At 34.1% G+C, this 25,187-nt stretch overlaps 9 protein-coding genes across 9 annotated transcripts; 3 read left to right on the forward strand and 6 right to left on the reverse strand.

Moving 5' to 3' along the window:
• Positions 1-280: 280 nt before the first annotated feature.
• On the reverse strand, positions 281-1,072 carry RO3G_16156 (uncharacterized protein; the record flags this gene model as incomplete). The annotated part of the gene is made up of 6 exons (XM_067670740.1): positions 281-367; positions 420-555; positions 607-734; positions 784-845; positions 903-951; positions 1,007-1,072. The coding sequence occupies 6 exons, from the start codon at positions 1,070-1,072 to the stop codon at positions 281-283; spliced, it is 528 nt and encodes a 175-aa protein (XP_067526841.1).
• A 1,928-nt stretch (positions 1,073-3,000) lies between these two features.
• Positions 3,001-3,390, reverse strand: RO3G_16157 (uncharacterized protein; the record flags this gene model as incomplete). The annotated part of the gene is made up of 3 exons (XM_067670741.1): positions 3,001-3,060; positions 3,113-3,262; positions 3,316-3,390. 3 exons carry the CDS (start codon positions 3,388-3,390, stop codon positions 3,001-3,003), a joined length of 285 nt encoding a protein of 94 aa, XP_067526842.1.
• A 342-nt stretch (positions 3,391-3,732) lies between these two features.
• RO3G_16158 (uncharacterized protein) lies at positions 3,733-4,977 on the reverse strand (the record flags this gene model as incomplete). Its single annotated transcript, XM_067670742.1, has 4 exons — positions 3,733-3,786; positions 3,935-4,458; positions 4,651-4,728; positions 4,785-4,977. The coding sequence occupies 4 exons, from the start codon at positions 4,975-4,977 to the stop codon at positions 3,733-3,735; spliced, it is 849 nt and encodes a 282-aa protein (XP_067526843.1).
• Positions 4,978-7,830: 2,853 nt separating this feature from the next.
• RO3G_16159 (uncharacterized protein) lies at positions 7,831-8,956 on the forward strand (the record flags this gene model as incomplete). The annotated part of the gene is made up of 2 exons (XM_067670743.1): positions 7,831-8,004; positions 8,090-8,956. 2 exons carry the CDS (start codon positions 7,831-7,833, stop codon positions 8,954-8,956), a joined length of 1,041 nt encoding a protein of 346 aa, XP_067526844.1.
• Positions 8,957-11,323: 2,367 nt separating this feature from the next.
• RO3G_16160 (uncharacterized protein) lies at positions 11,324-13,230 on the reverse strand (the record flags this gene model as incomplete). Its single annotated transcript, XM_067670744.1, has 2 exons — positions 11,324-13,047; positions 13,113-13,230. The coding sequence occupies 2 exons, from the start codon at positions 13,228-13,230 to the stop codon at positions 11,324-11,326; spliced, it is 1,842 nt and encodes a 613-aa protein (XP_067526845.1).
• Positions 13,231-15,774: 2,544 nt separating this feature from the next.
• RO3G_16161 (uncharacterized protein) lies at positions 15,775-17,130 on the forward strand (the record flags this gene model as incomplete). Its single annotated transcript, XM_067670745.1, has 1 exon — positions 15,775-17,130. One exon carries the CDS (start codon positions 15,775-15,777, stop codon positions 17,128-17,130), a length of 1,356 nt encoding a protein of 451 aa, XP_067526846.1.
• Positions 17,131-17,480: 350 nt separating this feature from the next.
• On the forward strand, positions 17,481-19,508 carry RO3G_16162 (uncharacterized protein; the record flags this gene model as incomplete). Its single annotated transcript, XM_067670746.1, has 6 exons — positions 17,481-17,635; positions 17,693-17,783; positions 17,837-17,959; positions 18,021-18,985; positions 19,039-19,147; positions 19,197-19,508. 6 exons carry the CDS (start codon positions 17,481-17,483, stop codon positions 19,506-19,508), a joined length of 1,755 nt encoding a protein of 584 aa, XP_067526847.1.
• Positions 19,509-19,974: 466 nt separating this feature from the next.
• Positions 19,975-20,567, reverse strand: RO3G_16163 (uncharacterized protein; the record flags this gene model as incomplete). The annotated part of the gene is made up of 3 exons (XM_067670747.1): positions 19,975-20,093; positions 20,147-20,480; positions 20,541-20,567. The coding sequence occupies 3 exons, from the start codon at positions 20,565-20,567 to the stop codon at positions 19,975-19,977; spliced, it is 480 nt and encodes a 159-aa protein (XP_067526848.1).
• A 458-nt stretch (positions 20,568-21,025) lies between these two features.
• RO3G_16164 (uncharacterized protein) lies at positions 21,026-22,122 on the reverse strand (the record flags this gene model as incomplete). The annotated part of the gene is made up of 2 exons (XM_067670748.1): positions 21,026-21,073; positions 21,124-22,122. 2 exons carry the CDS (start codon positions 22,120-22,122, stop codon positions 21,026-21,028), a joined length of 1,047 nt encoding a protein of 348 aa, XP_067526849.1.
• Between the last annotated feature and the right edge of the window lie 3,065 nt (positions 22,123-25,187).

A 25,187-nucleotide genomic window follows, 5' to 3' on the forward strand; every position in this document is an offset into this window, starting at 1 on the left:
CGTGCTATGTCGCAGTTTGCCACCCTCAAAAGGGGCAGGCTCGACCTTGACTAGCATGTTCAATCGCTTACATTCTGTTTCTTTTGGTTCACACCGCTCTCAGACGTGTGACTCCTATTATATTATATTTTATAAATAAAAATGAACTATTTATTTACAAAAAAAAAAAAAAAGAATAATTCTTGCGTTGCCAGATAAAACTTGCTGTATAAAATCTATTTTTTATAAAAAAAAATTATTTTACAAGAAGGTTTGAGTAAACAAACAATAATTTATTGGTCTACATGACGTATTTTAAGTCGGACTCAGTCAAGACATGTTTATCATCAACCATCTGAATTTTTTGTTTTAATATGGTTGCTTGATCCTATGAATAGCGAATAATAAATAACAGGGCGTATTTACAGTTCTTTTCTTACTTGTGCAAAGTGAAAATAACCAATGAAATTTTGTTGGTGTTCTATTATAAATGGAAACCACTGTTTATCATCAGCCCACATTTGATCAAAAGGGATGTTCTCATAGTCAAACCATTCAGGCTTCATTTCTTCTGTCCTAGTCTAGTTCAGTCTATTTTATCTTTTTCGCTATTTGTTTAATGCTTACTCGACAGGCTCTCCTTTAAATGATTCAACCACATAAATATGAACTTGTAATCCAACTGGATCATTTTCAAAAGTGAATAAATTAATAGCTACTTGATGCATATCCAAAGCTTCAATCCCTGCTTCTTCCTATTTTTATTTGTCAAATCACACAATAGATCACTTTTCTTTCCTTTACCAATAATTCTCTTTTTGCCCCTTCTTCTATTGTTTCCCCTTTTTCAACTTTACCCCCGAAACCTTTACTTCTGTTATTATGATGATGAATCATTCAACTCTTAATAGTTCTCTATTTACCATTGTATTTTCCTACTCCAAAACCTCTCTTTTTCATACCAAGAAGAACCTTTTTTATTTCATTTTTATTAACTTCTTTACATTTTTAATGTTATTTTCTTTACCTTTCGTTCTTTCCTATCCAAGGTTAAAATGAGCGTAAGTTGCTTTTGACTTGTAATCAAGGGCATGTCAAGAACAATAAGAATAAACAAAGTTTTTTTTTAAAAAAAAAAAAAGTTTTTATTTATTGCTCCGCGTTAAATGATAAAGACAGTTAACTAAGAGGTGGACACAAATTGCAAGATATACTAGACTTGGTGCATGACAATAATAAGAAGAAAAAAATAGGCATGCTGAGTCAAGGTAGTCTTCTTCCCCAAACAGTAGAACGTTTTTGAGAATAAACGTTAGCGAGAACAACTATTGCCACAAAAAGTTGGCTGTTAATGATAGAATACCAGTGTTTTCCAGATGAAGTAAAAGTCGAGGGGAAGGAAAGCATGAGAATTACCCTATGTATTAGCAGTTGACTATAGAAATGCGCGAACAGCATCTTGTCAAACGGTCTGTTTGACAGGATAGTAAAAAAAAAAAAAAAAAAAAAAAAAAAAAAAAAAAAAAAAAAAAAAAAAAAAAAGTGATTAGTGGGATCAACCATAGAAGAACATGTCGTACAATGAGAAGGTGGAGAATTACTGATTTGTGAGGTATTCATTGAAAAATACACTGGTACAGGACATTTGGGGCTTTTTTTTTTTTCTTTGAAATATCCGAATCAGGTTTTATCAGTGGAAACAAAGTCAAATATGCTTTTGACAAGTTGAAACAACAGTTGAAAGAAAAATAGCTAATGTTACTAATATGCTTGTATGCATATAGCTTAAAGCTCATTACTGGTAATATGTGCTGTCGATATTTGTACTTGTTTATTGCCAGAAACTAGAAGAGCTTACAAGAACTTTTCAACTTTCCTTACAGTCAGTCGTTCATGTAATTATAGTTTATTATATAATCCTCTGTACTCATCAGATTATGTCGAGTTAATACGAGCAGTTTTTGAATAGATTTATTCTATCAATACTCATACAGGGTTGTATTGCAGAGCCAATGTTGATCATCTCGGTGACATACTTTTTATAAAATCCCTATCTGTTTCTCCCAAAAGAAATGTTTCTTAAACGCTTTTAATGAATGTAGGCATTATATTTTACTTTTGTATATCAAAAATTTTTCATCGAACTTTAAGCCTTTCGTCTTGTTATGATGTAATTCTACTGTTTATTAGAAGTATTTTTTTCCTGCGCTAATGACCATTCTATTACTGATCGTTCAAAATCTGGTATAGTGGTCTAAGCATGCAAATAACAAGTGCAGTAAATTAAAGATAGAATCTCTTCTGGTTTATAAAAATCAGCTTATAAAATAAATATAGAGCAGTTCATTATTATTTAAGATGCACATGTAAGTAAGAATACTGTAAAAGAAATATACTTTTAACTAATGCAACTTTAAAAGACGAAAAGGTTTTAGTAAAGCAAGGGAAGAAAAACCACCAGTTGAACACTGCTCTCAATACGTAACAGCTATAGTTATAAACAAGAATTACACACCATAAATTTTACTATTTTCAATGTTATGAGGTCTTTAAACAATGTTGGTAAAGACATACCTCAACTTCCGTTCTATCTCTGTTTCTAAAGAGCTAATATAGAGCTATATTACTCACAACAACAGTTTATATTTCAACTTCTCTACACTATCCTTCATGATGCTAAATAAAATAATCATTGAGTTTACTGAGACAATTAGTTTTTCCTTTATCATTCCCATAGGAGACATGAACTAATTTCTCAATCAAATTTAGTAAAAGACTTGATATTTCCTTTATTAGCTAAGTACGGCTATCCATCTCAAATACTTGCTATCAACTGCTCTTACTTTACTTTTAAAATACTATTATTCCGCATACACAAAAAAAAAAAAAAGAAAGCGCGCAAACACACAGAGTACGTATAACTTTGAAATGTTTATACTTGTAACTGTATTGAAATCGAAATTTATCTACACGTAACCAAAAAAAAACCCAGAGAAAAAGAAAAAAGAGTCTTCATGTTTACTAGTAACCACCAATTTGCTCAACCATAACATCAATGGTATCACCATCATCCATATCCAACTATAAAAGAATTGTTTAGAAAAAAAGTAATAATCTTTCATAATGTATTAACCTCATTAGGCGTGTTGTGATTCAACACACGAGTGCCGTCATATAAGAAACGAACTGAGCCAGGAGCTTTTCCTTGGCGTTCGCAATAGGCATCCATCAATTTACGAAGTTGAGTTGAACGCTTGATTTTAAAAAAAACTTCATTCTTGTCCTATATTCACATGAATGTTATTAACGTGCAATTCAATAAAAGCATGTACTTACACTACCAACAACTTTAATGTTGATGTGTTCATTTGAACTGGTGCCTTCTTTCTTTTCTTGTTTTTCGTCAGACATGTTTAAAGCAGATTTAAAAAAAAAGTGCTCACACGCCTCTGTTTTTTTTTTTTGTATGAGTACTTTCTAAGTTCCGATAACATACACAATGAAACCCAAACATAAATTTTCCCCTGTTTTATGATATTCTTGTACAAAATGAATCCGAGTTATAAATTGTTATAAATAAGCTCCTTTTTATTTTTTTTTTTGCTTATTTATAATACTTTCTTCTTGTTCTTAATAAAGGAACCAGCCTTTAATCAGAAGATAGAAAGACAGCTAAAGCGTGCTGTTGAGCAATATAATCATCATGCTCAATAACTGAGGAATCCATTGAATTTGGAGTGGAAGGCACGGAAATCAAGGAAGGGGCAAATTGTTGGTGATGAGGTGGTGTTTCTGGTATACGCGAAACTATTTTTGGTATGTTATCTTCAGAAATAATTTCAAGTCTACTACTATCCTGAGGATGCTGCTGTTGATCATTTATAGTGAGTGATCGACAACTGTTTGTATTTTTGTCCATGAGCTTAAAATGTTTATCTAATTCTTGGGTATTTACTATAGGTTGAATGGATATTGTCTTTGACTTTTTCCCTTCTAATGTCATCATGGCTTCTTGTCGCGACTTGTCTTGTTGAAGTGAAAACAAAATACTTTTTTCTAATATTTCATGTCTCCATGCATGATCTTTATCCTCTTTTGTCTCTTGAAGTGCCAATGTCAGATTGTCTGGTAATGTTAGTGGTGATTTTCTTCGGCGCCTTTCTTTTAAAGTCAACGATTTCTTATCCTCTTCTTCAATAACTTCTTCTTCAATGCGACTTTGAGCGCTAACAAAGGAATCAAGTTCTTCACTTTTATCCATAGTTAACCATGAATCAAAGAAAGAGTGTGCGAATTTAGAGCTTTGAGGTAAAGGCGGTGGAGGAATAGAAGCGTCGCTTACACGTTTTGTGCTACCTAATGTACCACTTCGAATAGGAGTGGGATAATAATGACTGGAAATGATGCTGGTCGTTGAAACGCTTTCACTATCTTCGTCTTCTTTTAAGCTTTGTGTTGGTGACTGTAAACATTCTGCATCTAGAGATAACCTTAATAGTGAAGGCTGTGTTGATGATTTTGGCTTTACACGTGGTGTAAGCGTAGGGTCAATAAGTGGTATACGATCTTTTTTCTGCTCGTTGTTGCAAGTTGGTATCTGTGTACTGGTCCTTTTCATTTTGGGATGTCTCGGCGGAGGTGAAAGAGCTGAGATGGGCTGTTTCCAATTACTGGGCATTGCTGGGTCAACAGCCATAGTTCTTACTGATTTTGATTCCGGCGCAGCTACTGCCGATGGTATCTTTTCCCCTATAACACAAACATACATTTAAAAAGAAAGACATAAAAGTATATTTCTTTTGTACCTTGAGAACCAATGTTAAAAGGAGAGGTACGGATATTTTCAAAAGACTTTGAAGTGTTTAATTTTGAAGGCCTTTTAAGTTTATTGGATACAAAAGAAATACAAGACGACCAGCGAAACCTGCGTGACACTTCTGATTTTACACTGTTGTTCTTCTTGAGTGCGTTTTTCTTATAGTGTAATTCATCTGACATGTAAATCAACCGTCTGGGTATATAATCTGTATATAAACAATCCCCCCTTTTCCCTTTCTTTGTATGCAAGAAAAAAGAGTAACAGAAAAAAAGAAAAAAAGAAAGTGAGGAAATTTATACTTTTTTAGTTTCCTTTCAACTGATGCTACACTATATTCCGAATGAGGCAACCATTCTTAGAATAGAAAAATAAAAAAATTATTATTTCATAAATATGAAAACATAATAATAGTAGAGAAATACAGTCAATATTCTTAATTTTTATGTAAGTTCACTGTTCTTCGTCTTTCTTTTTTTTATTGCTCTGTTCAAGTAAATGTTCTTCAGTCTTTACGATTAGACAATGAATTTTTATTTAATTAAATGATTTTGATAAGCCCATGATATATTCGTTATATCTTAGTTGTGCAAACCGTAGAAGAAGGATAGTGAATAGGAAGCTAAAAACCCTTTATATTTAAGGGTGAAAAATAAATTCAACCTAAAGGTAGTTTTTCCAAAGATAATAATTTTTTTCAAATAAATGAGAAATTAAAGTTCAGAAACTAAGAGAAAGCTTGTTGGCCAGTTGAGAAAGAGTACTATTTACAAGAAATGCGCTTTTACTTTGGATAAAAGGCGGTTACATGAATAATAATGCTGCTATAAGGAAACATAAGATGTTATGGCTACCCAACTCTGATATCGATGTTTATTTTACTAAAAAAAAATGGCTCAAGCTTTCTCGTCCTTTTTCCTTCTGACCATTACAACACCTAATCATCTAAATGCTCGCAAGAAAAATGTAGATATTAAACTATTTTCTTTATTCTATAGGTAACAGCATTCGATGATAATAGTTAAAGAAAACTTGTAATTGCGGTAAAAACAATGACTCCTTTGATAACTTCTAGCTTAAGAACGGATAGAAACACAAGGTATTCAATATTTAAAGCTCTGCCATAAACTTTTCACTTTTAAAATCAACAAGGATCCACTTTCAGAAAATCAATTGAAAAATGCAAGATTAATGGCTGATGAAAGCTACATCAAAATGCATTATAGCTTTTAAATTCAAAATTAGTTATATCAAATACCTTCTAGCTATTATCATAAATTCGCCAATCTATTACTTTGGTCATTACTGTCGTATACTAATCAACTTGGTTTAAAGTCATAAGTCATTTGGACGATCGTCATTTTCAATAGAATTTTGAATGATTGTTCATCTGTCGAAGCATCATTAAAGCTGTTTCAATCGATAGCAATAACAATCTATTGTAGATAAATTCAATCATCTGTAGCATACACATGCGCTTTTTTTCTTCTTATTATTGATCATATCAAGAAATACACATGTATACAATTAGAAAGTATAAAACCATGTGTGTACAATACAGAAGCTTTTTAGTACTAGTAGTAGCGATATCTTCGTTATGTTAAACAGGTTCTGATAGCTTTAAAATAATTATGCTTTGGTAATGCCTATTTCTCTAGTCTTGATCTTCACGCCGATCGTCTCCATGAGAACGTTAGGGACCAACTTTCGGACACACTGTAACAATGTTACGACAATAGAGACAAGAAGTGTGGCTATTGGTCTTTAATTAAATTAAAACAAAATAGTTTAATATCTACATTTTTCTTGCGAGCATTTAGATGATTAGGTGTTGTAATGGTCAGAAGGAAAAAGGACGAGAAAGCTTGAGCCATTTTTTTTTAGTAAAATAAACATCGATATCAGAGTTGGGTAGCCATAACATCTTATGTTTCCTTATAGCAGCATTATTATTCATGTAACCGCCTTTTATCCAAAGTAAAAGCGCATTTCTTGTAAATAGTACTCTTTCTCAACTGGCCAACAAGCTTTCTCTTAGTTTCTGAACTTTAATTTCTCATTTATTTGAAAAAAATTCTCATAAATTTAAGAAACTTTATTTCTTAAAAAACTATTCTTGGAACACAAGAAAATTTTAACTTCACAGAAGAAATAAGCTATAGTATATGAGAAATACACCTTCTTTTCTTTCTCTTATTTGTAAAACAGTAGCAGTACTAACATGAAGTGCATCTTTTGTTTAAAAAAGACTCCTTGCGTTTATGCCATGTCTTTATTGTTGATTACTTATTACCTATGGAAGTTGAATGAAGAGTTTAAATTTAATAAACTTTTTTTATATTATTTTCTTTTGAGGGAGTACGATGTGTGTGGGTATTCAAATGTCTATTATTGTGACACTCATGTATTTTTCATGCACCTTCTTTTTAACTTGTGATGCTTAAGGAAAAACGCGCATCATGTTGTGCGGCTAGCCTTGTATGTTTTGCTTCTCGAAGAAAACAATAAACAAACAATTAACATACATTATTTGTAATTTTTTTTTTTTTTTTTTTTTTGTACAGCGAGAAACAATTAATCCAGAGGATTGGTTGCCAGGTAACTTTTTGGTACAGTATATGACCCGTCAGACTCAGTCATACTTAAAGTATTTTTAGCTGTGATTAAAATTTAGCAGTGATTTTTTTTTTTTTTAAAAAAAAGTATTTTTGAGTCTTCCGCTGAAAAGTTTAGAAATACCTTCAAAAATACCTAATATTTTACCCTCTCAGACTCAACTTCATGAGTATTTGTATTTATCCAATAAAAAAATTCCTCTTAAAATTTCTCACCAGACTATTTCCTAATTTGGCACAATACCTGATAAAGACGATCTAGAAGAAAGTATAAAAAGAATGGAGAATTAAGCTTTAACATGCTATAAGTTATAAATCAAAAGCAAGTATTTTAAGGTATTAAATAATAAGCATATCTATGTAAGAGAAAATAAATTAAGTTTACTAAATGCACCTTTACTAAAACGAAATTGAATTAGTATGAACAATCAAATTAACAACGGCTCCTCTTCTACAAGTAATGAAAGCGTTCAGAGAATGGTAGAAAGAAGCACTGCTATGCACCATAGCAACGACATGGTCATAGCCCAAAGCATGGTTCATCGCCCTGTGAACACAAACAAGGCTTATCCTGCCAAACAAGAAAAATGGAAAGTAAGTATCAGTCATTGCTTATGCAAAAGGTAAGCTAAAAGCTAGTGCTTTAAGTACTATGAAGGCTAATCTGTTTTAAATGTAGGTCTGGTGCAGAGATCAAGGCTTTGAGGACGGGTACACTGTATCCGATAGAAAACTTAGCTTCTTTCTAATGGAGTACGTATCTAAACGACGTAGCAAGTATCGTAGAAACAATGACGGTACACCTGTAGCCTTGGGTAGAGAATCTATTTTGGCCTATGTAAAAGCTATCTCTGACATGTGCAACACGCAAAAAGCGCTTGAGTGGAACACCAATGGTGTATCAAGTGGCCCTTTGATCAGGGCTTTCCTGAATACACTTGAAAACGAGAAAGTTAAGCGCAGAAGACTAAACTATGAAGACAGAGGCAAAAACACGTTAAATGATGGTTACTCAAAGGAGGAACTCAAGAAAGTAAACAGTTTCTTTTTTACCGAAAAGAATGATATTCGTGGCTGCAGAAATAGATTATGTTTCCTTTTGAGCCATGCAATGTTATGTCGTAGCCAAACAACACTTGGTATGGAATTTGCTGATCTTTTTTCTCTGGAAGTTGAAAACCAAGGACTCACCGAATGTATTGCTCTGGTTGCTACTATTGCACATGGAAAAACCAAACAGCATGGTAAGATTGAGTATGGATCGTCGTTGAGACACAGAGATGTCGAAGTTTGCTCAATTGGCGCCCTGGCTCTATATTTGTTTTCGCGCTTTCACTTTGAGAAACGAGAGAATTGGTACAAGACTGGGGTATTCAAAGGTGATAGTCCCTTCAAATTTAATCAATACAAGGCGCAGAATTCTACATATGTTGACGTGTTCAAGAAGGTTGGAATCCACACGTCAAAGGTGACTCATGCCAACAGAAAGAGTGCTCTAAATATGATTGCACAAGAGAATTCTCTGGCGATCAGCAAAGAATGGTAGGAAGATGGGGAACCGACAGAATGGTGGAGTGTTATGTTTCCAGCTTACCCGTGGAGGCAATGAAAAGCCTTGCCGGTTTCAATGGCCAGCAACACTCAAATTACTTTTTGCCAAGAGCTGTCATCATACCATCGTTACCATTCCAAAAATTGGTATTCAAGGATATTGAGTATTAGAAGGAGAGGTTTAATACTGGAAATGATACTCAGGAATACATAGCTAGCCCTAATTTTCTCAACTTGTTTGCGCATTTGCGTGTCGTTTTGCTACAAGTAAAAAATATAACTATGAACATATCTATTTGAAATGTTTAATTTTTTTATTTTATTTTATTTTATTTTTTTCGATTTTTTGGGTGGGAAGCAGATTTAAATTTAGCAAGTGAAGAACAAAGAGGCTACCAGAATAATCTTCGATAAAAATTCCTTCAATACAGCAATTAGAAACTTGGGATCTGAACTTGATGACAACTTATATTCAAAGAACAATGTTGGATTCCAAAAATCTGTCCTTATCTGATCTTCAGCAAAAGACGTTATTACTACTACTGTGTACGGCTACAATGGGAAGATCAAGTTCTGATATAGCTCGTTTACAACACCGTGACATTCACTGGGAGGTTCAAGATACAACAGCCACCGGGGTAACCATTCACTTCAGAGAACCGAAAGAAACACAAGTAAAAAACAACTAGTCTGGGAGTTCTTTCAGATAAGACACTGTGTCCTACAACAACTCTTTTCTATTTTCTGAAACTTTCATGTCAGTTAAGAGGATCTTTACCTGAAGACCATACCTTGTTATTAGCTTATATATCAAAACCTTCTGAAGTGAAGTCAGTCCGTCCAAAGACGGTGGCTAGCTGGCTCAAGAACCATATGGCGAAAGCAGGAATTGATACCTCTATCTATACCGCACACTCATTCAGATCAGCGTCGAGTACAAAAGCCGTTCAACAGGGCATACTATTCAAAGTGTAAAACAACATGCCAATTGGAGCTTAAAAAGCAACACCTTCGAGAAATATTACTACAAACCAACTGCACAACAGAATGCAAACACAGCAATCACAAGCTCAATTTTTTCTGATCCAGAGAACAGTACCGCATTGAGAGTCGAAATGGAGCCAACAAGAATTGTCGTAGGAACGATAGACAATACACAGGTTGCCGAAGCGAAGGATAAAGAAGTGGTACAAGCTCTCTGAGCCACGCTTTTATTTTCAGATAATATACAGTGGGGCTGGTAAATTTTGTCGGTTTGAAGAAAATAAACTTCGTTTAGCAAAAAATAAATGTCACCAACCTAAATGAAAATTTCGTTTAGTACATTTATTGTTGTTGCTTTGTACTTGTTTTAATGCAATGCCTGTATTAAATGACCAAAGCGATAACCTTGGTGGAGGATTTTTTGTGATTTTCCTACTTTTATTCTACTTAAAGATAATCAGTCTAAAGATATTTTCTGGTGAAAAGGCTAGGGTGTTCGCCAGTCTTTCTTAAACTACTTAGGATCTTGAGAAAATTCAATACGGCTGCTTGATCACGATTCCAAAGTCGTCTTTTTATTCCTGTGGTTTGCTGTTTAAGACATGAGAGGCCCTTACACCTAGTACTGCATTAGTTATCAAGAATTAATCTAGTTTTTATTTTCTTTGAATTACCTCAGCAAACCATTGCATAGCACGTCTGGCTTCTTTTTCCGTTGGTAAGGGCGAGGGTTTGGCACAGTTTTGAATTTTTCTAATTCATTTTCACAGGTTGGGCAATGGGAAGATGTTTTGTATTCATTGATTAAGTAGACAACAAACCCGTTCTTCTTTAACATTCTGATTAACCCCTTGCTTCTTGTCGATTCTTGATACTTGACATTAGGGGCGGACCAATCTCCAAAAACTAAGACAGCATCTTGACCAAACTTTGCTCTTAAGCTACGAACCAATTTTTGATCATTTTGGTCAAAGAAGAGTTTACTTGAAAACTTCAATTTTCGAAAAGGTAAAAGTTGTAGCTTTTCTAATGCTGTACTGATAGTCTTTTTGTAATTGCCTTTCTGTGATCGTCTACACATCTCTTTTGCCAGTCCTAGAACTTTGCTTTTCCCACTATCATCTAGTCTTTCTGAAATATGCTTTTGTTGTAACATTATTTGTAGGTAGGTAGCATACAGTTGAGAATTTACAGAGCTATCAGTAGAATAATTCTCAGGTTGAGGGAAAAAACCACGGATTTTTGTTGTGAACAGATTTACATAATACAAATTGCACTTTTGGTCGACTCGAAAGTCAAATTCGGATTCAGGGAAATATGTTTCATTTCCATAATAATCCTACAAAGTGTTTTTTACTGATGCTCTTGTTTTAATGTACTATACAAATTTTTTCAAGTTTACAGAGTTGGATTCAGATCTAGAAAGAACTGCTTCGGCTTTCTGGACCACAAAAGGTTGAGTATTCTTTCTTAAATATCTGAAGTGCCTTGAACATTTTGAGCGGTTATTCTTCGTAAATATAAGTGTTTGTTTCTCTTCAACAGTGCTGGTTTCTTTCATGCAGTACATCAAGTCCTGCCTTCCAGGGTCTATCAAGACACACTTGCCTTCAGTGCTCTTTAACTCGGCTTGAGTTAATCCTTCAATATGCTCTGTTTGATTACCGTCCACTTTCTTTTCAGTGTTGGGTTTAGGCGACTTTCTGCTTGTATCAGTGTTTTGCTTTATTATAGAGACACCGACTCCATCTGTTTCGAGAGTTCCTTGGAACCGCAAAGACTTTTGAAATCCTTGATTCTTGAACGCCTTTTTATTTAGGTCTACGGCGGCACCCCATGTCTCAAACTTGCTTCCTGTTTTTGGATTCTTTTTGCTCTTGAGAATATGGTAATGGATTATTTTGCTATCCAATGTCATGTAGCAAGGAATAAAGGTGCTACGTAGCGGGAAACAAGCAAACTGTTTCGTCTGTTCGGCTTCAGACAGCTGAGCAAGTCTGAGGAAGGCTTTGAAATGGTTTTTTGGACTAGCCATAACATCATAGTAAATTGAGTTTTTTTGAAAAGTGTAGTCCTCTGGGTAACTTGAGAGAAAATCATCTAAAAGACCAACTTCAGGCATCTCTTTTTTGGCGATGGCAAGCTTCACCCGATTGCAAGGTCGATAAATTGTCTTTCGGATAGCTTCTTTTATCACTTTACTACTAGACTTATTTGCTTGCATTTCTCCTCTGAGACTCTCTGTCTTTTCCTTCTTTTTAAATAACTTGTTGATCAAACTACGCAGTCTGTTTCCAAAATGAGCTTTGATGTTATTATAGTAGGCTGTTTGGATCTTCGTACACTCGTACAAGGCTATTTGCTGAGCATATGGTAAGTTAGTGGGACTATAACTAGCATCTTCAAAGTAAGCTTCTTTATATTTTGATATCAACCGCCTGTAATTTTTGGTCGTATCCTTCAGTCTTGTGCTATTTCCGCCCTTTGAGAGAACAAGACTCAGAAAAACTTCAACAAAGAAATCTTTTGTCACAAAGTTGTTCAACTCAAAATTTTCATTTGCTGCCAGTGATTGTAAATATATGTACTTTGTGAAGGCAAAGGTATGTGTAACTAGTAAGTTGGTAGTGTGAATCAAATCATACAATGGCTGTAAATATGCTGGTTTCCAAATATTCTTTACAGTCGTTTTAATTGTCATCACACGCTTGCTCATCTTCTTAGAGTCTTCTTTAATGTCACTTGACTTGACAGAAGCTGCAGCTGACTTGAAAGCAGTTGGAACAGGTTCATTAGGCTTGGGGGGAGTTAGACTTGTTTTAGGAGTAGTTGTGCTTGACCCCACAGCAGCAGAAGTTGATTTGGTGATACCAAAAGCAGACTTGGTTGATTCACCCAAAAAGGGTCTTTTGACGACAGGTGCATCAAAATCGTCACTGCTATATTCAAGATCATTGTCCTCAAGAGTGATCTTATTGAACACGATAGGTTCATCTGTTGTAGAGATACCAATACTACTTGTAGTAGTAACTTCAGAATCTGTAGCTTTTCCTTTGCCTTTGAGCCTCTTTGGTGATCCACTCTGTGGAATATTTTCCCTACCTATGATAGAGTTTCAAACGTTAGACTAGCTGTTTATCTACATCATATTTGGTAATGCAACTTACTTTTTCTTTTTCTAGATATTGCAACTGGTTGGAAGTCGTCGTCTGAGTTGTCTTCCACATATAGCTTAAACGAGTCTATAATGATATCAATTTTGTGGCCAGTGACCTTTCGATCCATTATTAGATATGGGAGTCTACCGTTTCCGCTCTTAGATGGCTTCTTTTGATTTGAAGAGAATAAGGTATCCTTTTGCTTTCCTTTCATTCTCCAATGTGTTTTAATGAGTGAAATATACGAAAAAAAAAAACAAAAGTATCTCCAGAGTTTGATTTAAAGGTTAAAAAGAAATACTTCCATCCCAGCTATAACCGGATAATAGCGATGTGCCTACAATGAGCTTACACCTTGTAGTAGCTTGCAATAGATGATACTTGTTTTCTAGATTCACATAGTAGATAGGAATCGAGAAGCTATTAGCGTCTGAATATGTCAATTTCTTTATGTTTTTTCATCAAATCTCAACGATAAATATATTAAGAACAAACTTGATGAGCATAAAATGTTGGAACATCATCCTGTAATGTCACTGCATAATGATGATATATTCACTGATCGAAATCGTCATTAAAGATCTTTTGCTGAGCCCAATAAAACTGTTTTAACCATACCAGTTTTCGCAAAATTTATATTCTGAAAAGGTATGGTGTTATGAAAATATTATAGTATAATTTTAAACGTATTTTCACATGGGTGTTTTATTACAACAGCAGGTGATTTGACTAGAGAAGTCATAAAAAACTTGATTACAAGCATAAGCACTTCGACTCAATAAGTTTTCATTCTATGAAATTTGAGCTTTCCTTTAATTATAGCCTAAAACTGCTCAATCGGGTTTAGCTCTGGCTAACAATGAGGTACTCTCAATTTTTCTTATCTTTGGATGAGACTTATGAATATTACAGTAACGAATTACAAGATAACTATCCATAAGACTTTCGTCCATGTTCATGATAACAAGAATCTCACTTATAAATCTTATAAAGTAAGCAGTAGCTGTAACCTTTGCTACTGACTTGTTGTTCCCGATGGCATTACTCTCCTCTACATCAACGTACTCTATAGTAGGCTCTTCAATCATATTGTTGCCTGATCTTTGCCCTTTGACTCCTGCAAGCTTTCTTTTTTTTTGGTTTGGCAGCCTCATCAATAAAAATGCATTTCTTAGTATAATCCAGATCCGAGCCTTTCCACTTCATGAACCACTCGTATGTCGTTTGCAAGTTATTGTCAGAGTTTCTTGTCATAGGGTCGAAGGCTGACTTCTTTATTGAAATGAGTATGTTGTTTCTCAAGTGATGGTTCATTTGAGACTTTGAAATCTTCAAGTCCTCAAACTGCGATTTCAGAGAATCAATAACGTCATCAACACAAAGTTGTGAGTCTTTTTCTACAATTTGTTGAATGTGCTGCGCATGCTCAGGAATCAGTGAGTTGGGTCGGCCGGAATTCCTTTGCAGCTTTTTGTAAGCTACTTTCCCTGTTTATTGATAGTGTTTCCACCAGTGCGTAGCAGTAAGAGGATTAATTCCAAGATCCTTTGCATGCAAAATCACTTTTCCTCTTTCCATAGGACCCTCGACCATTCAGTTAATAAATATCTCTCTGGTTTGGTTGTTGTAGTTTTTGTAGTGGCTGCTTTCTTGACCACTTCTATAGCCTTTTTTGTTGAATCTTGTGCAGTAGTTTCTTTCTCTGCTGGTTTAAGACTCAAATAGGACTTTTGGCTCGTTATGGTTTCAAGCACTATGTTTGGATCACTGAGTTTGGTTAACTCACCTTCCATCGAATCGAAGACTCTCTCTATCCTTATTGTAGACATTATTGTGCCCGTTCTCATAAAAAAATGTATCTTTTGCCATGCTATTCAATTGTTAGAGCGAAAGGAAAGAAATAAAGCTTATACATCACAGCCGACAATAATCTATTAGTAACGCCAATTTGACTTAGCCCAAAAAGACAAAGTAAAACTTTAAAGGCGACAATTATTTGCTAACAAACATAATATATAATAAAAAATTTCTCCACTACCCTTTCTTCAAGCTAAGTTATATATTCTAATTCAGCTTTTTTTTGGGCGGGAGATTGAGTGTGATAAAGTAATAAGCACCAAATAAATAATCTTCTATACCAGGGCTGGGCCTGTACCACTTCTTCATCCTTCGCTTCGGCAACCTGTATATTGTTTTGACCAGAGCTGGTAAAAAATTGGGAAAAAAGTGAGCGGGGTTTCAAAAATTAGGTAAATTGAGAGTGGAAGCACAGTAGCAATTTTTAAAAGGCTTTTTGCTCTAAACCACAAAAAAAAGCCACTGAAAGTTGAAATAATACCTACTCAAAGAATGAATGACATTAATTTAGAAAAGGCTATTGCAATTAAGAGTGAATCAAGGTATGTTGTTTACATTCAAAACTTGCATCTGACTACTCCCCCCTTTTGAGCAGCTGTTAATGTTCCTCGTACATATTAGTACTTTCCCCATTCCTACAACAAGTACGTTGGATATTTCTGAACAAAGACTACAATCAGCTATACCTCCATTTAGATTACACAGTCTTGATAACACCAAGTTTATCACAAAAGAAAACCCTACGCAAGAAAGATCGTTTTGGACTATTGATGAATTTATAGCTAACTTTCAATGGACTTTGCACTATTATAAGATGCCTCCTGACAAGTACTGGAAAAAATATCTGCAAATTGCTGCGAGTAAAGGACAAGACGAGGAAATTATTAATTTTGTAAGCAAGTTCACGAACGATAAAAGCTTAGAGAAAGTAGATTGGAGAACTATTCGTACATATCTAGTGAACAAATATGATATTTCTCATGACTTACAAGTGCATCGAAGTCGTTTCATTCTCTGTCAACAAGGTATTGGTGAGCCTATCGATAAATACATTGCTCGCTACATCAATTTTAGTCAAAAAGCACTGTTCATGGATGGAAGCCTTCTTGTGTATACTTTTATGAATTCACTTTGGGAGCCTGTCAGAAAGTTTATTAGAGGTGCTCTTGAATCTATTCGTCATGAAGAAGGATATTTCGTCGGTGGTGTTCATTTTCTTGTTAACGACAGTCTTGCCAACTTGCAAACCATATTTGATGAAAGAAAGGACTATTTTAATGAAGAAATCACCAAAATATTTAATCAAATGAAGAAAGAGATGGAAAAAGGAGACATGCATAATGCGTTCAATATACCAAACAAAAGATTACGAGAACAAGAGCTCAAAAGCCATCTTGAGCGAGACCAAAAAAGTGAAAGACAGCAAACGGAAATCAAAAAACAGAAATTAGATCGCCCGAAAAGTGGATGCCGGTATTGTGGGAAAGAATTTAATGATGGTCATTTAAAGACTTGTACGGAATTCATAAAGATAAGAAATAACCATAGCCACAGAGAAGTTGGAGAAATACATCGCAAGGCAATGATACGTAAAAACGAAGCCAGCAATTCAAAAACCTCTTCATCGAAGCAGGAAACTGATGTTACATGCGTAAAAAAAGTATTACAAAGACAAGAATCTGAGACCGCCTGGTCTAAAAAGCAAAAATTGGATACTTGGCCTTTAAGCAGTCGGACAAAAAGCAAAATAGCACCAACCTATAAGTCACCTCAAACTTACAGTATAAAAAATGCTCCTCGCGACAAGTTACCACAAAGGGATGAAGTAAAGCCTGTACTTTCTAGTTTACAAAGGCTTCAGCAAGAAACAGAAAAATCTGCAGACTTAAATAATCTGGCACAAGCACCAAAAAGTGGTCAGATGAAAATCGACAATACATGTATTAGCAAAGACAACCCCATCGTCACCAAAAAAGAAGTTGACAATATGGAAAGGATTGAAAGGGAAGAATTCAATATGAAAAGAGTTGAAGTGAAAACATCATCAGCTAGTGAGTCAGTGTCTGAAGGAACATCAGCTGAAGATGCCATGATGTTTGTATTTCGGGATGTTTTACGTCAAGTTCAAGAAAAGCACCAAACAAAGAATGAAAATCAAGAAAGAAAATGATCATTCATTTTGTATTTTCTTTAAAAAAAAAGAGTACTTGGAAGTGTATGCCTAAACAATAAACTTTTTTTTTTAAAAACCAACATTTTTTTTGTTGCAAATTATTGATACATCAAGTGCTTTTGTATCTGAGTTGGAATCACTTCAACCCAAATGCGTCACACAATTTATTTATTATTATTATTTTTTTTACTTTTTGTTTTGGTGTCTATTGATATGCAGCAACAAGTAAACTCATTACCTTTGGTTGATGCAAACTCTCTACGTAGTGCTCAGAGAGGTAATTGATTCTTTTAATATAAAAGATTTGCAAAGAGCTCAATTGAACCTATATAGTTGCTATTACCAATATGCTTCACCTCAATTCAACTGAAGAGTCATCCACCTCTGTTGGACCCGACAACGTTATCTGGAAGGTGCTAATTTTTGATAAATTTGGACAGGATGTAATCTCATCTATTATGAGAGTTAATGATTTGCGTGAGAATGGAGTAACTGTACACATGTATGCCTCTTTTTTAACTGTTTATATCTGGTGTTCCTAACTTAATTATAAAACTAGGCTACTCAACCAAGACAGATCATCTTTGCCTGATGTACCTGCGGTTTATTTTGTAGAACCAACTTTGGAAAACGTCAAAAAAATATGTCAGGTACTATTTTGTTTTTACAACCATGTTTTGTTGTTAACACACATACATTATAGGATCTGAGCCGCAATCTGTATGACTCTTATTACATCAACTTTTGCTCAACCATTCCTCGTTCACTGTTGGAAGAATTTGCTACAATGACTACAACAGACAATACAGCTGACATGATTTCTCAGGTATATTTTTGTATGATGCAAACAGTCTATTGGTTCGCAACCCAATAACAACTATAGATAGGTTTATGATCAACATCTCAACTTTATTTGCACAAATCCTAATGTATTTTCACTAAATCAACCTGAAGCATTCATCAGCTTGAATAGCCCTAGTACGACAGAGGCTCTGATTGAAGAAACAATCGATAAAGCAGTCAATGCACTCTTTTCGGTGATTGTCACCATGGGAATTATACCCATTATTCGCTGTCCTCGAGGAAATGCTGCAGAAATGATTGCTCAAAAATTGGACAACAAACTACGCGATCACGTACTGAACAGTAGAACAAGTTTGTTTGTAGAAAACAGTTCTTTACAGCGACCTGTGCTTATTCTATTGGATCGAAGTATGGATCTGACCCCCATGTTGAGTCATTCTTGGACGTATGAAGCTCTTGTTCATGATGTGCTTACTATGAAGCTCAACAGAATTACATTGGATACAGAGGATGGTAAAAAGAGAAGCTATGATATTGATACAAAGGACTTCTTTTGGACAAAGAATGCATCAAGCCCCTTCCCGCAGGTCGCTGAAGACATTGATATTGAACTCAATAAATATAAAAAGGATGCTGCAGAGATTACTAGCATTAGTGGTGTGTCCTCACTGGAGGATGTGGGACAAATAGACATGTCTTCCAACACCAAGTTGCTCAAATCCGCCATTACTGCATTACCTGAGCTGACAGCAAGGAAGGCTACATTGGATATGCATATGAACGTAGCAACTGCTTTATTAAACTCCATCAAAGATAGACAGCTCGACATATTTTTTCAAATGGAGGAAAACATTACAAGACAAAACAAAAGCATGTTATTGGAAATGATTCGCGATACAGAAAAGAAGCACCCAGAGGATAAAATGAGACTGTTTTTGATTTATTATTTGTCTACTGGAGAAGAAATACCTAAAGAAGACATGGAAGCATATGAGAAAGCATTAAGTGAGGTTGGTTGTGATCTGAATCCTCTGAATTATATAAAAAAGTAAGAGAAAAAAGATGGGGGTAAACAGCAAATGCACTTACTGCCTTTATTAGAGTACGCGCTCTCATGCGAATGACATCTATGATTGCTCCTCCTACTCAACCTCAAACTGGTTTTTCACAAAACGATCTATTCCGTGGATTTAGTAGCATTAGTAATAAGGTGAGAGAAGAAAACAATACAAATTATATTCTATATTCACCTCTAATAGCTATCTGATCGGTTAAAAGAGGGAGGATTGGGAGGAGGATTTGAGAATTTATTATCAGGCGTAAAGAATCTATTACCTATTCGTAAAGAGCTGGTTGTCAGTAAAATCGTCTCTGATATTATGTCCCCTCCTCAAAACGAGATTTCTAAAGCTAGTGATTTCCTTTACTTTGATCCCAAAGTCAGTAAAAATTCAAAAGCTCCTCGTCCACATAAAGTAGCTTTCCAAGAAGCAATAGTGTTTGTTGTTGGAGGTGGAAATTACTTGGAATACCAAAACTTGCAAGAATTAGCTAATGTAGGACTCTTGTGATTTCATCTCATTTTACTAACTTTTTTTGTTTAATAGCAGAATAACAGCAAAAGAAAAATCACTTATGGATCAACTGAAATATTATCTCCACAGCAATTCTTAGATCAATTAGCTACACTTGGTAAAGATTCCTCTTTAGCATAATGTTAACATAATAAACATATCTTTGCTCTTTTTATTGTAAACTTTTCCCCTTGATTTAATTACTTTTATGTATATCTTATACCAAAGAATCATTTATTAATTATGCTTTTGAGGATCCAAAACCTGAAAATCCCATCATTTTTGCCATTTCATCTTCTTCTGTATTTTCTGGCTGCTTTTCCTTTTTGTGCTCCTTCTTCTGCTTTTTTCTTTCTCGTCTCTTTTGTCTTTCTTCTTCTTCTTGCTGCTTTAACGCCGCTAGTCTTTCATCAAGATCTACACCTATCATTAGACTCCTGCATGGTTTTCATTACCTTTACCACTAACCATATTCTTCTTGCTTTGGGTTTTCCTTTTTTCTCTTCAACATTGCCAAACGTTCTTTCACGTCATTTACATCTGCTTTTTCCGTTTTTCTAGAAATACCTGCATTTGCCAAATCTGAATCAAAAAGTTAATCACTTTTTCTTTCTGGAGGGGGGTTTGTTTATTACGTTTTCTGCCGTTCAAATGATCAATGTATGTCACACTATCTTTAATAGTAATATCACAATCTTTACAATAGAATCCCGGTTGTTTTCTAGAGTCGGTTGATTGAATCACTTGAACCTTGCCAACGTTCTTTTCCAGTTCTAATCGCTCAGTACGATGAGTCAGCTTTTGTTTATTTCCATCGTCTTCTTCTTCTTTTTTCTTTGGTTTGAGTGGTGATAAACCCATCTTTCGACGTTCGTCATTTTCCTCTGCCAAACGATCTTTTGCTTCACGAGCACGAGCTTTTGCAGCATACTCCTCTTTATTCCAAGTTCGTCTAAAGTCGGTATCTTTCTATACAAAAATAAATGAGTGCTCTCTAATATTTGAACATAATTTAAGAGATAAACATACGGCTTTGCCAGCACCATATGCACTCATTTTTGTTTATTTCGAATTGTTGATTTGACTGGAAAAGACTTTTTTTATTTTTTTGCTTCCTTCTAGAATTTGTTCCGCTCCAATTGAATTATTTATAATTATTCAAATGCCATGTTTTGTTGTATTTATTTTAAATTAAGCTTTACTATCAGGACACCCTTTTTCAGCATTTGAGAAGAAGCCTACCTGAATAAATTTGCATAGTAAATGAGTGACAAAAATGTCTTCATGAATTTATTAATTGTGTAATAATTAGGATCAGAAGAAAGAAAATTAACAAATAAATAGCAATAACTGTACAAAATGGGTTCAAGGCATAAATGTTGTAATTAACGGTAAGGACATAATAGTAGATGCTTTGAGTAAAAAACGATAAGCATTCCTAGAAGCATAAAGTCATAAACATTACATAATATAATAAGAAATACTTGCATAAAAAGCTATGGTGCTGTACATTTTCAAGTGTAAGAAAATATGTTATCCGCATAGGGTGAATTTAGCATAATCTAATTAAGATATACTTTTTAATGGATGATGACACAAAGTAAGTATTTACCTGTTGCGCGTTCTCATGTGGTGGATTGAAGCCTTGTCGCAACATAGATGATAGTTTCCTGGCATCATTCTTATCGGTGAAATAAGCTGAGACTGTCTGAATCCATTCGGAAACATTGTTCGTAGACATGTAATTCCTGTATTCGCTTATAGGTTCTCCCAAATCATCGTATGAGAATAATGGATTATAGGCTCTTTGGTGGTCTCTAGCAGAATCCCAAAGGATTTGATTATCTTCAACATCAAAGCACCCTGACATAGTTGAGAGTGATGGATTAAAGTAAAATATATCAAAAGGGTCAATAGAGCTGTAGTCCTTGCATTTTATTCGATCATATGTATTCTGATTGTCAGTTAAAGATGGATTGTTGACCCACCATTCTTGATCAACAGGCATAAATTGATCAAAAGTTGAAACAGAAGGTACCAGGCACACTTTCTCAGAATTTATTTCTTCTTCAGCTGGCACAGACGTACTGTCAATCCAATGCTGGTCTAACGGTGGATTATGGACATCGTTAATATGTTTAGATGGTTGCTGATGATTTTTAAGTTGAGTTAAAAGGTGAACGTTAGATAATTTGGAATTCTCAAAGTTATCTAGTGACTCTGAGTAAGAAGATAAAGATGATTGTGAATGACTGTAATCCATAGATGTGGATAGATATGTGGACAGATGATTTTCATCACTGCATACTGCTTGAAAATTATCTTTCGCGTGAGGTTCATTATCATCATTTTTGTCATGAGACTGTTCAGCATAATCTTGCTTTGGATCCTGTTGCTGTTGATTCTTTGCTTTAGCTCTTCTATTTTGAAACCATATCTGTACACCACGAGGGCTCATCGAAAGACTTTCAGCCAATCTTTCTCTAGCTCGCCCATTAGGTTTAGGATTGTCATGAAAAGCTTTTTCTAATATCTTGACTTGTCCACGCGAAGTTCTTCTGCGGTGTTTAGTCTCAAACGGATTGTAAAAATTTGGAGTAAAACCCGGCATTGCACCCGAGACTTTTTGATCTTCAATTGTATTAAGATTTGCTGTGTTCTTATTCATAATATTTATATAAACACTGATATTTGTCAGAGTATAATACAACTCCTGTTCTTTTTAACTTGATGATTTTTTATCAAACCACAATTGAATTGGTAGTTAAATCCGTGATTTCACAGAGAAAACAATACAGAATTGGATAAAATGGATACAAAAGAAAAATTAAAATTAGAATATAAAAAAGATTATCAATGCTTGAAAAAACGGGAAGAGGAAGAAAAAGATCAATAGATTTTTTATAAGAATTATAAACGTGCCATACAGTTGAAGTAGATAGGAATGTAGGGGCATTTACAGAATAATTGAAAAGAAAATGAAAAAAGGGGTTCCTTTCAGGAGCTGAACAGAGAAAAGACAATAATAAGGAAAAAACAGAGCCTATTACTCATTTAGAATAAGGTAAATTCTATAATTTGCAAATTATCTCAATGAACACACTGGTAGATAGTGCAAAAACATTTTCGCCAACGGTCAGAACAAATAGCAAGCGCTTTCTCTCACATGGCCTTATCGTTCTAATGATTACTAGTAACATATATTATCCGATTTTGAATTAAAAATACATGGACAGGGTCCGATAGCTTAGTATAGATAGAAATGATCAGACATATGAACCAAAGAAAAAGAGGAGGCTAAAAAAAGGAGAAGTGTCTAAAGAGAAGAACATTATTTGTATTAAAACAAACAAGAACGCTGTTTTTACAATTGGAGTATGGCTTATTCCGTCTCAAAAACCCTTGGGTTACCCAAAAAAGTAATGAGCCCTTTCAGCTGTTACTTGTCAGATTTACTGCTTTTTAATCATAGTTTATACCGTAAATGATCATACAATATTCCCAAACACTTTTAAATATTTCTATGCTCAAAAAAAGCTTGATCAAGTGTATTTATACAAGTAAAAATAAAAGTAGGAAGCTGACCATATACTAAATGACATTTTCATATAAATACTACAAAATAATATAAGCGTGTACGTGGTAATGCATTCGTATTGCAAAAAAAAAGGAAAATGAAATAATTTCTAGATTGATTACCATACATATAACTTTATAATTAAAGAACCAAATTAAAATAATTGGTCAATAAAAAAGCATTTGTAAACATATTGCTGTTTCTAATATTTTCTATTGTATACAAAAAAAAGATACGATTTTGGAATATTCACGTAGGTTGACAACATCTTTTTAGTAGATATATTTAATGAATCCTACAAATCAAAATAATATGGTTTTATTTTCTAGTTGCCTTAGACACATGCTTCATTTTTTACACACAGAGCTTACTTCTTATTTTGTTTAGTTGCAGCTACTACTTCAATTATGCTAATTAAAAGTGCTTCCAAGTCCCTTTCCAAGATGACAATTACTATTGTGATTTCAAATTTGCAGTTATCATATTCAGAGCTGCTTTCCAAATGACAAGCCTCATTCCAGTCATTACCAAAAGAAACACTTGCTCTGCAAATCAATGCTTTTTTCATCTTATTTTATGTGGCTAAGGATAGCTGGGCATGTATGCGCAACAGAAAGAAATCACAATAGAAAGCAAAACAATGACGGTCTTGCTTGTTTGAAACTTTCACTCAGCTTACTTTTTAGTCAATATCGAGTTTCTATGAAGTATGTCCATTGCCAGTAAAGAAGTATACCATCGTTGTTCTATCTTGTTTTCTATGCCCATCCTCTTTATTTCTTCAATGCCATTTATCTCTCTTTTTTTATTTTAATTTTCTTCTGATTCATAGATCTCGAGATATTCTGTTCTTGTTTCATATGAACACATTTGTCTGTCTTTTGTTACTTTTGATAATTTTTTTTTCCGATATATTATTTCTTTTATTCCTGAAATAGAGTTGGCATGATGAAAACATTTTCTCTTCGTTTTAAATAATCACGCGAGAGGGAGTCTTTTTGTTTTTTGTTCAATTTAGAATATAAGGACCTCATGATGAAAAGTATCTTTATATCAACTTTCACAGGCTTCAACTTCAGTTCAATCTTACCATTAAGTTCTTTAGCAATATACTTGGCTTTCTCACACTATATTTCTTTTAGAGCATGTATCGATTATCTTTCTATAAGTTTTTTTCAGCTCGAGTCTTCTTGAGCGACCAAATTTTGCATACAATTCAATTCGCATTCAATCATTTCCTTGCATCTTTTATTGATCAGTTTAACCTTGAATATTAAATTATGCTTTTCTTTGGTATTTGTCAAAGCATATTAGGTGATTTGCTGTTTGATCATCTCTGTTGACATCCTTATTGAGGAGCCAATAGTTTAAATGGCGATGAGGAAGCCAACACCAAGTCATTAGTGACACTGCAAGGAACTTGGTGCAGAGGATGTACATATTCAGCTAAATGTTCGTCTTGATCAAACACTTCAATTGAAGTAATACTAGCATTTAAAAAAGAAATTGTATCAGTGAAAGCTCTATTCGACAGATATAAACATAATGGATTTTATCACTATAATGGGATTATCGCAGGATCATTTTGAAAACACGACTTTATGAGAAGCTTGTAATGCAATTTCATTTCCGCTAACGAATGATAGTTATATTATAGTTTTTTAAGTCACTATTTGTGCATATATTTCATCCATTTATCTTATATTTTACTCTTTTTAGAGTATTATTTGACTTTATAGTATAAAAGAAGTAGCATAGTGTAGACACACTGGCTTCATTATGCTTCACAATCGGAGACACAAATAGATAAACTCGTGTGACGTTGAAAGAACAGTTAAAATAAGGAGCAGGAAAGTTCAGTAAGGAGATACACTGTAAATCTAAAATAAAAGCATACATAAATATCTGTTTTTTTTTTTTTTTTTTTTTTTTTTTTTTTTAATTTTCTCATCTTCTCTTTGTTTTTATTACTTTTTCTTCTCAATTTTAGTTTACTATGACAACAGGGGCAGCTGCTTGTAATTATTTAGCTAAAGCTAAAAGTTCTACAAACTTACTAGACAAAATAAAGTTGGAACAATCAAAGCTTGAAGAACAAT

This window comes from Rhizopus delemar, genomic scaffold (assembly GCF_000149305.1).
Source record: "Rhizopus delemar RA 99-880 supercont3.19 genomic scaffold, whole genome shotgun sequence".
Classification (NCBI taxonomy): domain Eukaryota; kingdom Fungi; phylum Mucoromycota; class Mucoromycetes; order Mucorales; family Rhizopodaceae; genus Rhizopus; species Rhizopus delemar.